Source organism: Lepisosteus oculatus, chromosome 4 (genome assembly GCF_040954835.1).
Source record: "Lepisosteus oculatus isolate fLepOcu1 chromosome 4, fLepOcu1.hap2, whole genome shotgun sequence".
Lineage (NCBI taxonomy): Eukaryota > Metazoa > Chordata > Actinopteri > Semionotiformes > Lepisosteidae > Lepisosteus > Lepisosteus oculatus.
In genome coordinates, this window is record NC_090699.1 from 4,890,449 (window position 1) to 4,906,561 (window position 16,113).

General features: G+C 43.4%; 1 protein-coding gene and 1 long non-coding RNA gene across 3 annotated transcripts in view; one reads left to right on the forward strand and one right to left on the reverse strand.

The window, feature by feature from the left end:
- The window catches only part of LOC138238118 (uncharacterized), an 84,987-nt gene that overhangs the window by 36,713 nt on the left and 32,161 nt on the right, over nucleotides 1–16,113 (reverse strand). The gene's annotated exons all lie outside the window — the stretch shown is intronic.
- On the forward strand, nucleotides 746–14,664 carry LOC138238083 (E3 ubiquitin/ISG15 ligase TRIM25-like). 2 transcript variants are annotated; one of them, XM_069187948.1, is made up of 8 exons: nucleotides 746–1,585; nucleotides 4,571–4,666; nucleotides 4,812–5,045; nucleotides 5,172–5,331; nucleotides 5,704–5,763; nucleotides 7,176–7,208; nucleotides 7,941–7,967; nucleotides 13,787–14,664. In XM_069187948.1, exons 1-8 carry the CDS (start codon nucleotides 995–997, stop codon nucleotides 14,368–14,370), a joined length of 1,785 nt encoding a protein of 594 aa, XP_069044049.1. In that variant the 5' UTR covers nucleotides 746–994; the 3' UTR covers nucleotides 14,371–14,664. The 2 variants fall into 2 exon arrangements, with proteins under 2 accessions (XP_069044049.1, XP_069044050.1); XM_069187949.1 differs by lacking the exon at nucleotides 13,787–14,664 and adding an exon at nucleotides 8,492–9,204 and having other exon boundaries at nucleotides 748–1,585.

Consider the following 16,113-nt stretch of genomic DNA (forward strand, 5'->3'; position numbering starts at 1 on the left):
CCATATACAGTTTACATAATATGTTTATGTTCCTAATTAAAATCGTTTATGAGCATGTGAAAGGCATGGTGATAACTTTGGTAATACTTGAGTTTACAGCTTGTCCAAGGTCATTCATTATTAATCCTATTAGTAATATCTTCATTAAAGACTTTGATGGCGACAGCTCAAACATGAGAGGTTGAGCTTTATTAGCTCCACCTTGCGGAAATTCCGGATACTATTATTTTATTTGCGGTAACATGCGGTACTATACGAGAATATACGGTTAACTTGCGTTACACCGCGAGAAGCGCACCGCAAAATAATGCAGTATCGCTCGCTTGTTTTGAATGGCTGCATCTGTATCTATGTAATCACTGAACAGTGTTCACATGTTCTTTTATAACACAGCTTTCTGTGATTTTTTGTATACCGAAGCTTTAACAGGTGGTCCTGCATTTCTCCTCTGCACTATGTCTGGTCACGATGCGCTTTTTTCTGTTTGCTCATTTCAAAGTAACACCTGCTCCATTTCTAAAACTCTTGAGCTATTAAATTGTGGAGAGATGGGCTTGTGATTCTCTGCAGCGCTCCGCAGGTCTGTGTGGCTCACAGAGGGGTCACTGCGCAGGTGAAGCACAAAGCCCTGGCCGTACCCTGCTGACCCAAGCGCTGCAGGGCACCCAATTATTGGGAACACAAGCCACTGGATTGACTTCACATTAATCTCTGTACATGAGTAGCTACTGACAGCCTAAAAAAAGTGCAATATGACACCATAAGTTACATTCCTACAGCACCACACCTTCCTTCAAAAAACAACAACCAAAGAAATCACAGCTGTTTCTAAACCACTCCCCCTAATACTCACATCCCTCCATACTCACAGCCCTGTAGCTCTGTGCAGATCCAGGAAGTGAAACTCAGAGATGAGTTTCGTTTCACTTGAAACAGCCTCACTGCAGCTCCTTCTCTACTACTCCTCTCTGTGCAGTTTTTACTTGTCAGAAAAATGGCAGAAGGCAGTATTTCAGTTTCTCAGGACCAGTTCAGCTGCTCAGTGTGTCTGGATTTGCTGAAGGATCCAGTGACTCTGCTCTGTGGACACAGTTACTGTATGGGCTGTATTAAGAACTGCTGGGATCGGGAAGATCAGACTGGGATCTACAGCTGCCCCCAGTGCAGACAGACCTTCACCCCAAGACCTGATCTTCACAGAAACACCATCCTGGCTGAAGTGGTGGAGAAACTGAAGGAGACAGGATGCAGTGGCCCTCCTCCTGCTCACAGTCCTGCTGGCCCTGGAGATGTGCTGTGTGATGTCTGCACTGGGAGAAAGAGGGGCGCTGTGAAATCCTGTCTGGTGTGTCTGGCCTCTTACTGTCAGACTCACCTCCAGCCTCACTATGAAGCTGTTCCATTGAAGAGACACAAGCTTGCTGATGCCACAGGACAACTGCAGGAGAAGATCTGCTCCACTCATGACAAACTATGTGAGGTCTATTGCCGTACTGATGAGAAGTGTGTTTGTTATCTATGTGTAATGGATGAACACAGAGGCCATGATACTGTCTCTGCTGCAGCAGGAAGGACTGAGAAACAGGTGAGGACTTTCAGTCTATATTTAGTGTCTTGTACAATATGTGAAATAGATATTTAGGATATTTGGGGCTCTAACTGATCTCTGGACTGTATTTGCTGTATCTGTAATGCTGGATCTCCACTGCTGAGTCCTCCTCATGTACTCAGCTGTGATCCATACTGTTGTGTCTCTGAAGTGTCTCCTGTATTTCTGTCTGTTGTTCATTATCTCCTCCTCCTCACCTTCACTGTTTCCCTCTTTACTGTACTCATGTAGCACCGATGAACCTGTACAACTACACACAGCACACTGAACACCTCTAGAACAGACTGCACCCTCATTAATGCACAGCATACTCAACACCTCTAGAACAGACTGCACCCTCATTAATGCACAGCACACTCAACACCTCTAGAACAGACTGCACCCTCATTAATGCACACCACACTCAACACCTCTAGCACAGACTGCACCCTCATTAATGCACAGCACACTCAACACCTCTAGAACAGACTGCACCCTCATTAATGCACACCACACTCAACACCTCTAGCACAGACTGCACCCTCATTAATGCACAGCACACTCAACAACTCTAGAACAGACTGCACCCTCAACACCTCTAGAACACACTGCACCCTCATTAAGGCACAGCACACTCAACATCTCTAGAGGAGACTCCATCCTCCTAATAAATAGAAGGTTGTGAGTTTGGATTTGAGAGAGCTCAGGGAAGGTGACTCTATGATATCCACAGGGATAGAATTCCAGAGCTCTGGGCTGCAGCAGGAGAAGCCCTGTCACCCAGAGTGCTGGCCTGGGGGACAGACAGGAGACCAGAATTAGAAGAGTGAAGGTTGTGAGGTGGGGAGTAGGATTGTAACTCTGACAGGTACTGAGGTGCCAAGCCATGCAGAGACTTTTAGGGGATCATGAGTCATGAGTCATTATCACAAGTTATACATTTCTTTTTGGAACTTATGGTATATAGACCTCATTTACCTGAAGTTATGTGTAGCCCGGGAAAGAACACACCGTACTACAAGAAACTTAAATGGGGATTATTTTTATTCTGGATCTACATGAAATCATGTTACAGAACTTAGATTGCATGCAGTTTAACCTTTAACCCGAAGGATTCACATAGATATACATGGAGATATACACACACCAGGATGCACAAAGTGCTACTAAAACATCATTTCCTCCACAAACAGTGGTTAAAGAAATGCAAACATCTAACAAAAATGTATGACCATTTACCGTTACGGACATTATTCCCGCGAACCCTCCCCTTATATATCAACAATATACATCTCTTTTAAGGATTTCCAAACTTCATTTTTGATAGCTATATCAACTAAATTCTGAACATTTACCTCTACATTCACATCACCCAAAGCCACACACCACGCTCTATATATGATGTCCACTCTCACAATTACTGGCACACTGACGTCACTCATATGTGCGTGTCTTAAAGCGACAGCTACCGATTTCAGTGTCAGATTTCAAATATCCACCCCGTAACCACACGGTTACATATGCTTCTCGTTTTTGAGTAAAATAAACACAGCTTATGTGTTATTTTGACTACAGTAAAGACCAGTGGAAAACTTGTTGAGTGATTATCAAACACTGGTATGTGTCAAGGTTTGGCCAAGATACTTTTTTTAAAACCATTTCAAATTTTGCAAGGTACCACATAATTATATCTGTTATATCTGTTTCTAGTCAAAACTGACCATATGATTTTATTTACTAAGAAAAGAGAGAGAGTCAAAAATTGTGTTCAAATGACCATTTATTTTGCAAACATCACAAATTCAACCAGCCTTTAAGATAAAATGAACAGTCCCATTTGTGTGTGTTTGTGTGTGTTCACACACATGAGTGCAGCAGGTGGTAATGTTGACGTGTGCCTATAGTTGTGGTGTACGATGCTGGATTTTACATCCCTTGGGGCACAGAGCTGGCGCCTCTTCCTGTTGTCTGTTTTTTTTGTTGGGGGCAGCTGCTGGTGAGGCAGCATGTATTGTTGGGAAAAGAAAGCTGTAACGAGTCCAAGTGATGAAGTAGTAAGATCCACTGCAGACGAGAGAGAGAGTAGAGGCAGAAACAACACAGGTGTCCAATCCAAATCGACAGGCGAGTTCGGGGACGAGAGCAAAGGTTCAAAAAGCTGAAAGTAGTCGTACAAGAGAGGTTTCCAGAAAAGGAGCGAGGTAGGAGCTCGCTAGGAGAGAAGTCAATAGCGAGCGGCGAGTAGCCAGTTTAGAGGGTTTTATAGAGCTGAGTGCAGAACGGTACAGCAGGTGGTGATGGTTTAACACATGCAGCGGCAGCACCTGTTATGATTAGTCCGCTGCTGGAACTGGTCTGTGGTTTGTGGGTCGATCTCTGATGACTGGCGGTCGTGACAACAGCGACCTCGCAGGGGGACCAGGTGCTCATCCACAGTGACTTCCAGCCCAGGACTGTAAATGAGTGGCAGCCGCTCAACCCACTTGTCCCAGACATCTCCAGTGCAGGGAGTTCGTCTCCTTGACGTCGTGCAGGTCTTCTGTCCCGCTTGTCAAAGCGAATGGCTCTTGAGAGAATATGAAAGGATTGACATAGTAGCCTGAAAAATGGGCATGCCATAAGCTGGAGGTGGCCTCATTCCTTGATCTGTACATGTCAGACAGACCCACGTATGCTTGAGAGTCTATTCAGTCCACCTCCCTCCAGCTATCGCTATGCACACTTCTCCCCTACAGGTTTGTCATATCTAGGACTGGCCTTTCAATAGCCTTTGGCAGAAACAATTCAAAGTTGGACTTTATATCTTCAGCACGGGACATAGTATACAGGGACATGGTATCAGACAGGACCAGGAAACACAGCTCGTGTGGATAAGACATCAGGGATACAGAGTGTGAATTTTCCAGGGTGACTCTAAGGGGCATCTCTGTGATGTGATTGTCTTACAGCAGAAATGTCCTGAGTGTCTCTGTTCCTCCACAGAAGCAGCTGGGGGCGACACAGACACAAACCCAGCAGAGACTCCAGGAGAGAGAGAAGGAGCTGCAGAAGCTGAGTCAGGCTGTGGAGTCACTCAGAGTGGGTATTGAGCAGAGGAGTGGACACACAGACACACATTTCCACAGTTGGACACTGGACAGTACCCTGAGAAAACACAACATACAGCATAATGTGATTCAAGAGTTTTCCTGTGTAATAATCCATAGTTTGTCTCCTCCCTCAGAGCTCTGCACGCACAGCAGTACAGGACACTGACAGGATCTTTACTGAGCTGATCCGCTCCATTGAGAGAACACGCTCTGAGGTCACAGAGCTGATCAGAGATCAAGAGAGGGCTGCAGTGAGTCAGGCTGAAGGACTTCTAGAGCAACTGGAGAAGGAGATCGCTGAGCTGAAAAGGAGAGACTCTGAGCTGAACCAGCTCTCACACACAGAGGATCACATCCATTTCCTCCAGGTAACATCACTGCTCTGTGACTCTGCAGTACAGAAGGGTGTCTCTCACACAGAGCTGCTCCTGGCTTCTCCCCAGGAATTTGTGCTGTGTTTGACTGGAAACTCCTCTTTCTCTTCCCTGCTGCAGAATTTCCAGTCTGTCTGTGTCCCTCCTGGAGCTGGAGACTCACCCAGCATCCCTGTCAGTCCACACTTCTCTCCTGAGGCAGTGAGGAGAGCTGTCTCTGGACTGAAAGAGCGATTGGAGGTTTTCTGCAAGAAGGAATCAATAAAGATTTCCACAACAGGTCAGTAGAGAAACACACTGATGTCTTTCTAGATAGCTTATACATTTCCTGTTTTTCTCTTATATTGTTAATGGATTTTCTTTTCAGTGACTGTATTTATCAGAGCAGCTTATCAGTCAATTATTCAAATTCTAGGTGAAATATCTCTAAAGTTTTAGTTCACAAATCTTTATGACAGTTATGAATTGTAATATTGTGTTGTATGTAGTTTAACAGGAATGTTTTAATAGGAGTGACAGTCCCAGTACAGTAGAACAGTCCTGTTACATTAGGGGCTGCAGTCTCAGTACAGTAGATTCAGTCCTGTTACAATAGCTCTGTTATTCCTGTTACTGCAGCCCTGATGAGACATTTCTCTGTGTGTCTCCCCAGTGACTGAAGTCTACAGTCTGCTGACTCCAGAGCCCGGGTCCAGAGCAGAGCTTTTACACTGTGAGTCTGTTTTCACAACAACTCCCCCCTGAAATATACCTGGAGCTCAAACACACAGCAGGAACAGTGATACATAAACTGATACACACTCTGACACACACACTGATTCACACTCTGATACATGCTGACACACGTCTGAATAAAGAAAATCAAGCTTGCAGACAGTCAGTCTGTGTGGATCAGAGACACACTGTGTAAGAAACACACAGCTGCACACAGACCGAAAATCCAGTGGGGGTCATTTTTAAGAAAATGCACTTTATTACAGCAATGTGTACTGCACAATTCTTACAGAGAATACAATTATAACAACAACACTTCAACAGAATTTAAAACTTCTTAAAGAGAGTGATTGTCCATTATCAATCACTCCATTTTGCAAGTGGTCAGTGAGGCTGGTTCACACAATAAGAGCCCCTCCATGCCTCCTGGGTGTTACCACTGGCTGCAGTCCTGGCTCTGAACCTGCGATTGTCCATTTCTCAACAGGAGCACTAAGGAACAGGTTTTTCTGGGTTTTCTTCAGCCCTCAGTACTGTCCAGTGCTCTTTTACTTTGGAGAAACCCCACCAGGCTACATTGTTAAATAGTTTCATCCTACATGACTCCGTTATGCTTTGTGAGCAGGAGGTTCCAGCTGACGGATTGCTGTCCCACCCCACACGTCTGGTCGCTGCTGTTGATGATCAGCTGATGTCCAGAGATCATTCAGTGTGACCAGTGAGCAGGACATCCCTGTATCTCAGTCAATGTTACTGGTCACTGTGGGTACAGGTCACTCAGTCAATGATACTGGTCACTGTGGGTACAGGTCACTCAGACAGTGATTATGGTCACTGTGGGTACAGGTCACTCAGTCAGTGATACTGGTCACTGTAGGTACAGGTCACTCAGTCAGTGATACTGGTCACTGTGGGTACAGGTCACTCAGTCAGTGATACTGGTCACTGTGGGTACAGGTCACTCAGTCAGTGATCTGGTCACTGTGGGTACAGGTCACTCAGTCAGTGATACTGGTCACTGTGGGTACAGGTCACTCAGTCAGTGATATTGGTCACTGTGGGTACAGGTCACTCAGACAGTGATTATGGTCACTGTGAGTACAGGTCACTCAGTCAGTGATCTGGTCACTATGGGTACAGGTCTCTCAGTCAGTGATCCGGTCACTATGGGTACAGGTCACTCATGCTGTGAGAGATCAGTCAATAATGTAAAACATATGACTGAGCAATGATCTGTTCTCACTATCACCGCTGGTTCTTTATGAAATCACTGCTCTGATCCACACTGCAGTGGAGACTGGGGATCCTGAAATGAACTGACTGCAGACTGTAGTATAAACTCTGGTAAATAACAGGTAAGAAGCAATAATGGTCTTTAATACAATGAAAATCTGCTCTCTCTCTCTGCAGATCCTGTGAAGCGAGCTCCTATCCCAAAATCACGTATGTACACTGTGTGAAACTCTGCTGACTGACAGTACTGACTTTACTTAAGTCTTATTACCATTGAACAACTGTGATTAACAGTGTCTGTATCTCTGTGTTCCAGTGTGTGACTGTGATTAACAGTGTCTGTATCTCTCTGTTCCAGTGTGTGACTGTGATTAACATTGTCCATGTCTCTGTGTTCCAGTGTGTGACTGTGATTAACAGTGTCTGTGTCTCTCTGTTCCAGTGTGTGACTGTGATTAACAGTGTCTGTATCTCTCTGTTCCAGTGTGTGACTGTGATTAACAGTGTCCATGTCTCTGTGTTCCAGTGTGTGACTGTGATTAACAGTGTCTGTGTCTCTCTGTTCCAGTGTGTGACTGTGATTAACAGTGTCTGTATCTCTGTGTTCCAGTGTGTGAATGTGATTAACAGTGTCTGTATCTCTGTGTTCCAGTGTGTGTCTGTGATTAACAGTGTCTGTATCTCTGTGTTCCAGTGTGTGAATGTGATTAACAGTGTCTGTATCTCTGTGTTCCAGTGTGTGTCTGTAATTAACAGTGTCTGTATCTCTGTGTTCCACTGTGTGACTGTGATTAACTGTGTCTGTATCTCTCTGTTCCAGTGTGTGACTGTGATTAACAGTGTCTGTATCTCTGTTTTCCAGTGTGTGACTGTGATTAACAGTGTCTGTATCTCTGTGTTCCAGTGTGTGATTGTAATTATCAGTGTGTCTCTGTGTTTCAGAATGGCAGTGGCTGTGCAGTGCTGCAGGTAGGACTGTGTCTTCTGGATGGTAGAGATGCTGTTTTAATCCCTATTGTCTGGGGTTATTGAATTCCTGAGTCCAGAAAGTCTATTTAGAGTGAGATGGTTATTCCTGGTGTGTAAACAGAAGGAGATGTATTTCAATCTCATGTTTCTGTAACATCCTACAAGTAATATCAGTGGGCTGTGAAGATCCATCAAAGTTTCCTTGTGGGAGTTTCTGTCTGTATGTGGCATTTCGTGGGGGTGTGTCCAGTGTGGAGGCGGAGCCCTGGTTGAAGGGCTTCCAGCTGATGAGCCCCAGTTGGGCGGCTCCTATAAAGGCACAGTGGACACCCCTCAATGGGACAAGCAGGGACACCCCTGGAGGGGGGAGTTTACACCACCAGTCCCAGAGGGGATTGCACCCGCATAAGGTGTTCTTTTACTTTTCTTTTTGCCTGTCTTATTGCATATTGTCACTGGGGTAGGCACACACACACAAACCTTTTTAAATACACAAAGTTGTTGTTTTGTTTTTGTCTTACAAGCCCGGCTCTACCAGACTAGACCCCGCTAAATAGGGTCAGCTCAGTCTGGAGGTAACGTGGCACAGCGCTATACTTTCTTTTGGACTTTTTGTTGAATTTTTATGTGTTTTTGTGTTATTTGTGGTCCCTGCTCACCTCACACCGGTGCTTCTGTCCCACACTTCCACATGTGTTTCAGTCTAATGGCCAGTATGAGTCTCTCCTGGAGAGACTGACAGTGTGGAAAACTCATTTTCCCTGAAGGCCATGTGCTCTGGTCTCTGCTCACTCCTGACTGAGGGTCTACAGGATGAATGTGGCAGAGCCAGTGACCCTGGATTTGGGAATAACTGTGGAATATCAGGAGGAATCAGGAGCAGAGCCAGTCTCATAATAACAAGCCATTCAAATCGTGAGGAGAAACACTGTTAAAGGTTGGGGAAAAGGACGGTATAATGACAGTATTCTTCCCCTGCAGTTTCACAGACACACAGCCTCTTGTGAGAGGCAGCAGTGGGACTCTGGTACAGGGGCTCCTCTGGGGCCTGGAGGCCTCTCTCTTGTCTGAGAAATAATAATAATAATAATAATAATAATAATAATAATAATAATAATAATAATAATAATAATAATTGCTTACACTTATATAGCACTTTTCTGGACACTCCACTCAAAGAGCTATACAGGTAATGGGGACTCCCCTCCACCACCACCAGTGTGCAGCCCCACCTGGATGATGCAGCCATAGTGCTCCAGAACACTCACAACACATCAGCTATCAGTGGGGAGGAGAGCAGAGTAATGAAGCAAATTCAGAGACGGGGATTATTAGGAGTCCATGACTGGTAAGGGCCAATAGGAAATTTGGCCAGGACACCGGGGTTACACCCCTACTCTTTTCGAGAAACGCCCTGGGATTTTTAATGACCACAGAGAGTCAGGACCTCGGTTTTACATCTCATCCGAAGGACGGCGCCTATTTACAGTATAGTGTCCCTGTCACTATACTGGGGCATTAGGACCCACATGGACCACAGGGTGAGCGCCCCCTGCTGGCCCCACAATCACCTCTTCCAGCAGCAACCTTAGTGATGCTTAGTTGCTGGCTGCTTCTTTTCATATATCAACCAGGCTGATGGGTCAGCAGGAAGAAACTATAAAATCACCATTTCTTCTCTCTTTCCTCTGGCTGGGTTAATAGGATGTTCATACAAACACAGTGCAGGCACGATGTGCTTCATTACAGAGTACGTTCAGACTGGGGGAATAATAAATATTATCAGGCAGATAAACTTTATTGCTAAACAGCTCGTGTTGTTGCTTTTTGTGTTTAAAATTGTGACTCTGTCAGGATTTACTTGTTTTAAAGTTTGGGGAGCTGAACCTCTTTAACCTCCAGCCCCTCAAAGGTCATTTGAACCTGGAGTGTTTGTGTCCTGAACATCTTGCAATATCTTGGACAGGATACAGATGCAGCCATTCAAAATGGTAGATGAGGTATTTCGCGGCATACCCCGGTGGGCGTGTCGCGGTGTCACGCGGTATCACGTGGTTAATCGCGCGTCATTTGACGTCATGCCGGAAACTATCTGGCGTCACCTTGTAAAACCGCCAGGGGGAGCTTAACCTCTCATGTACAGCATTTGAGCCTTTAATTTTGAACTGTGTATTACAGCATGTTAATCATCAGTCATTAAAATGTTGGTATATTTTATGAAAGCAAGATTGCTCAGTTGGACAAAAGTAAACAGTATATTTATCTAAAATATTTATGCATCAAAGCCTTTACTGAAGATATTACTAATAGTATTAATAATGGATGACTTTGGACAAGCTGTATACTCAAAGTATAATTTCTTTAGCACATTTGTACAAGCTAAACCCTCCTCCCATCCCAGTTTACCCTCTTTATCATCCTCAAAATCTACCTCGATTTTCGACTTAAAGCATTACTGCTTACTGGGTTTTTGAGGGGGAGGTGTCTTTCGCTGGAAATCTCGCCTGCCTCCACTACTCAACCCCCTCCCTCCCGGAGTGCTGGCTGTGACGAATTATACCGGTTTCACAGGTATTCAAAGTAGGAAGTACAGTGTTAAGTGGTAGCTGGGCTACTCCCTCAATAGAATCCCTTTAAGGAAAAGCATTTTCAGAGAGCAATCACGCTGTGTTTATGTAGAAAAGGTGATTAGGTTTATGAGCAATCTAATTACCTATTCGCTTAAAACGCTATATAAAATAAAGTTTATTTAGAGATGAATGATCAGTGTCGCAGTTTAAATAATTTTTGTAGGAGGGCTTGGACAGATTCCAAGTGCATTTTTGCAATTTACGTTGCATTGTCCAATGTTCTGTTGTAATACAGGCTAGAATACAGTTACAGTAGTCTAAGCTTTATCAGCCAATTTAAAATAATTTTTTTGAATCCCCAGCGGAACACACTCCATAGGAATCAGCACTTTTATACAGTATATCGCCTTTAAACACATATATTTAAACACGCGTTTACGATTTAAATCAAAACGCGATTCAAATCAATATAAATGTATATTTTGTAACGCATAGGTGACTATTCATTGTTATTAAAAAGACTTAAATTCGATCATGTCGTGATATTTAGAAATATAAATTTGTTTGGTGCGAGTGAGGTTTTAATTAATCTCTGACCAAGGGAAACGTTTCATTTTTTCAAAGAAATGTTTGTTAAAAAATAAAGTCATAGTTCCATGGGATTCAATCACAGACCATGTGACATGGGAGTCAGGAAACTAACACACAGCGCCACCGGATTTAATAACGCAATAAAAACGCTATAAAATAATGTGACTAGGCACAGAAAAAGTTTACAGCACAGCAATAATAAATGCTGACCATGACTTTAGAAGCATAAATTACCTTACACTCAATTTATACACAAGCTGTCTTTCAGTATGAACCTCTAAGCTGGTTCATACAGAAAATGTAGAAATGCATTAGCCTGATTATGATTAAAAAACACATAATTAAACACGCGTTTGCGATTTAAATCAGAACGCGATTCAAATCAATATAAATGTATATTTTGTAACGCATACTGTCCAGCCTCCATTTCTCTATAAAAATTTACTCTGTTGCAAACACACACACAATAGAAGCAGGAACCGCTGTCAGAAGGGAAGATATGTTCAAAATATCGCAAATATCGATCATGTTGCGATATTTTGAAATATAAAAGTCAATTGATTGTCCATAATATCACTATTCTATTTTTTCGAAGAAATGTTTGTTAAAAGAAAAGTCCAGCACCAGCTGGAGTCAAACACACAACCTGTGCGTTGTTAGTCACGCACCTAGACCAGTAGGCTACAAGACAGCTCACATGAACAGGGAGGCGAAACAGCCCTACACAGCCCTGTCGCAGCACACAAATATAATCATACCGTTATTAAATTCTTTAGATACGCAATTCCATATTATATTCCCTTTTAATCAAATTCTAAAAGTATGCTTGTTGACTCCGGTATCACGTTAGTTAAAGACTTCGAAGCTTAAAATGTTTAGGGAGAAATGGAATACTGGTGTGTATTTTTTTCTTTAAAGTACCAAGACCAGCTATATACTGTATGTTTACGTTCCAAAATTAATATTGTTTATGGCCTTCACACGCGTTACAGTATGCTCCTATTCTTTTTATGCTCAGCTACTAAGATTTCCCTTCAGTGGTAAACTTCAATATCTACAACGGGCACAGTAAAGACGTTTACAATAAGTCTTTCTACGACAGACCAACGGACCACGAGTGCCCCTGTCGGTCAACCAATCACGCACCGCGTCATATTGCATCATGATACGCGATACCGCAGCCAATTACATGCGGTACGTGTCTGTACCGCGCACTTTGAATGGCTGCATCTGTAGAGAGTCCAGGCCTGGTTCAGTGTCTGAATTCAAGGAACCACCTGGACATCAAGTCTGGAACATCAGATTTCTATATATCTTACTCAGTACACACACAAGGAAGAAATATCCACCCCTCCAAAAAACAGCCCCTCAAAGGTCATTTGAACCTAGACTGTTTGTGTCCTGAACATCTTATATAGAGTGTACAGGCCTGGCAACCGCCATGACAGCAAGTTTGAAACATAAGATTTTTCTCAGTATTTTTATATATCTTACTAAGTACACACACTAGGAAGGAATATCCACCCCCACCCCCCAAAAACAAATTCCAAAAAACAGTAACAGTTCATTTTTTCAAATGTAATTTTTTCAAGTTGTAGTACATGTAGATACCCATTATTTCCAGGCCATGTCCAGTATATCTGCTACTTCATTATTAGTAGAATTGAGCTACAGCCTTTCTATGCTGGATAAAAAAAAATAAAAAGTGAGAACTAAGAATCTTGTTTTTCACTAGATTGTCAGGCAGACAAACGAAGGAGAGTATGAATTCAGTATTAATTATTAAGAGTTTATACTTAAGTATGAAGTATCAGAAGAGTATTAAGTCAGTTTACATTTGTATTGCGAATAAAGCTTCTTGAATTGAATTGATTAAAACCCGCATTCGCTCTAAACATGTAACACGTCTCTCAGTGGTCAGAGCTCACTGATTGACAGCTGGTGTCTCCTACCAGAGAGGCGGACAGTGAGCACGAGCAGTCTGAAGTCAGTATGAGCGCCTCTGTTTCTCTCGTCTTTCTCTCTGGGTTTCTGGATGTGTTATTTCTGCTTTTAATTGAACACTTTGGATATTGCTTGGCATTTTCAAATTAAGTGTGATGGTATTCTTATATTTCAGAACGGTTTTTCTGTTTCCATTATATTTTTTTTCTGTAAAAACGAGCATTACACAGTCTTTGAATTCAGCACTTTTTACTCCATCAGGAAAATGGTCTTAGAGAAGATGAACGAGCTGCTGAACTGGGATTTGAAATAAACCGGTTTAACAGACAGGCTGTCCAGTTTCTTACAGTATACAGGTCGTTGTGGTGGGTTGTGAAGTGTTTGAAAGCGAGTGGTCGAGCTGTAGTTTCTCTTGCAGTCCGGTCTGTCCTGTGTTTATTAATAATGTCGTTTAAAAAAATAAAGTTTCATCGCTGTGAAAAACAAATGTTTAATGTTTGTATTTAGAGGATATTGGGGATCACTTGCATGTGTAATACTAGTGATACAATGACAGAAGATGTCGTTTCTCTGGGAGGGAAGAGAAGTCATTAGCAATTGACTTGTTTTTCACCTTCGGTGTGTTTGGGGACAAAGACATTTCACAGTCTAATGGAGTTGAGTTGGACTGTAATCGGCAGGAGCCTGTTGTGATGTTTGTGTTTTATTCCCCAGCTGCTGTGACTCTGGACCTTGATACAGCTCACTGTGAGCTCAGCCTGTCTGAGGATGGGAAGAGAGTGAAACTGAGAGAGGAGGATAGCGATGACTGTGATGATGGTGATAAGGAGGAACAGAATCTCTCTGACAATCCTCACAGATTTGATCTTTATACATGTGTCGTGAGCAGGGAGGCCTTCACCTCAGGGAGACACTACTGGGAGGTGGAGGTGAATGAGAGCTGGAGAATAGGAGTGACCAGAGAGTCTGCAAAGAGGAAAGGGAGGTTCAGCTTCTCTCCCCAGCAGGGTTACTGGTGTCTATACTCTTACTCTACTGTTTTCTCTGCTCTCACTGACCCTGTGACCCGTCTCCCCCTCAGTCAGCGGCCCAGGAAGCTGGGGGTGTGTGTGGATATTGAGGAGAGGAAGGTCTCCTTTTACACAGTGGAGTCCAGAGCTCATCTCTACACTTTCACTGACATGGTCTTCACTCAGGGGGAGAAGATCTATCCTGTCTTCTGTACTGTGGATTCAGATAAAGCCCTTGAGCTGCTGCCTGCTGTCAGTGTGGAGATTAAACCAGTCACTGACTCATGAACACAGGCTGACTCTCTCCAAGCTCTCTGTCCCACTGCTCATACTGGGAGATGGGTTTACTGACGGGTAGTGAGATGATGTCATAAATATAATAGTAATTTTAGATGATGACGATGTTGTGTCGTGTTTAAACGTTATATTACAGTAAAATGTTTAAACGGGGGAAAATAACATGTACGAGAGAGGGAGATAAACCTCACTACCAGCCTGCTGTACTCCTGACTTGTAAATATATCTGGAAACACTTCCGTGTTTTTTTTTTAGTTTTGAGAAAATAAACTTTTAAAAATGAAATCCCGTGTGAGTCTCACCTGCGCGCGCCGGTGACCGTGAAGCTGCCAGAACGGAGAGGGACCTGCTGACGTCACCACAGCCAGGAGGAATAGGGACTGTGACGCAGACAGGAAGTGGCTCAGGGTGTTTATGGGAGCTGTAGTTTACAACCAGCGCTGCGTGTGTGAGCAGCTCCAGACCCTGACAGTCTAGTACATGGCTCCCCTTAGAGTTACATTTAACGTTTAAATAAAATCAGTTTTATTTGACATGTGTCTTAGAGGAAAGTGTGGTGTGGATGCGCTGTGCCCGTTACTACTTTTTCCTGCTCTTTTCTTTATTTTAGTTCCCAATAAAGTGAGATAATCGCCCGTTGAAAGCTCTGTTTTCCTTCATATGAAAGCCCAAAACCCTAAACCGAACCCTGGATTTTATATCTGTTTGGTGGCAGTGAGGTAGTTTTAATAAATTGGCTATTTAATTATTTACTTTTTTCGATAGCCAAAAATTTCATTCAGATCTGTCCATGTCATGTCATACACTTTACTGCCCTTGTGTGTGTTTCACCCTTGTCGAATGGGTTGTAAGTCTCTGCCCTGGGTGCTGGCTGACACTGAAAAAAGGCTACAGGAGCTCTGTAATGAGGAGCTGTGTGTGTGCTACCCAAGATCGTTCTCTTGATTATTGCTGCACAAACCCTGGTGTGTAAAACACTTAGTTGCAGCAGTGTGGGTGTTTAAATGCTATTGGCTCGTGAACAGCACCCTCTTATCCCAGTGCATTGCCTGTCTAATAGTGCCACTTTCAATAAAACCATGAGAGTAAGAGATTCAGTCTTCTGTGTAAAATATCGGTGTGTAAAAATTCGCTCTGAATCTGTACTGTAATTAACACTGTAAACATCCCGTTTGTTTAAAAACAGGTGAGTGTAAATCTGCTTTTTTATTGTCTAGCTGTGTAAGAAGACAAGAAATATATATTTCTGAAACTTGTAGGTTAAATTCAGTATGATGTGTTTAGTACTGCAGAGATCAATGACAATGTATGTATAGAAAAAGGTGAGTGTGAATCTGGTTATTTCCCATCTGTAAAGGGAGACAGGAAACTCTGCTCTATTTCCACACATTGTATTGTCAAATAAAGTGCTGTTCCTTTCTTTATAGTGCATGGGTAGAGTCAGAGTAGTAGCTGCTGTGTGCTGGAGTGACAGTGAGATCAGTCAGGTACAGCAGTGTGTGAGTGAACAGTCAGGTCAGGACTGAAGCTGCTGTGTGCTGGAGTGACAGTGAGATCAGTCAGGTACAGCAGTGTGTGAGTGAACAGTCAGGTCAGGACTGAAGCTGCTGTGTGCTGGAGTGACAGTGAGATCAGTCAGGTACAGCAGTGTGTGAGTGAACAGTCAGGTCAGGACTGAAGCTGCTGTGTGCTGGAGTGACAGTGAGATCAGTCAGGTACAGCAGTGTGTGAGTG

Excerpts from the sequence above, each read along its gene's own strand:
- LOC138238083 (XM_069187948.1), top strand. The coding sequence starts at position 995 with ATGGCAGAAGGCAGTATTTCAGTTTCTCAGGACCAGTTCAGCTGCTCA. Across the intron at positions 1,586-4,570 it reads CAGGAAGGACTGAGAAACAG|AAGCAGCTGGGGGCGACACA; the intron begins GTGAGGACTTTC and ends GTTCCTCCACAG. Across the intron at positions 5,332-5,703 it reads AATAAAGATTTCCACAACAG|TGACTGAAGTCTACAGTCTG; the intron begins GTCAGTAGAGAA and ends GTGTCTCCCCAG.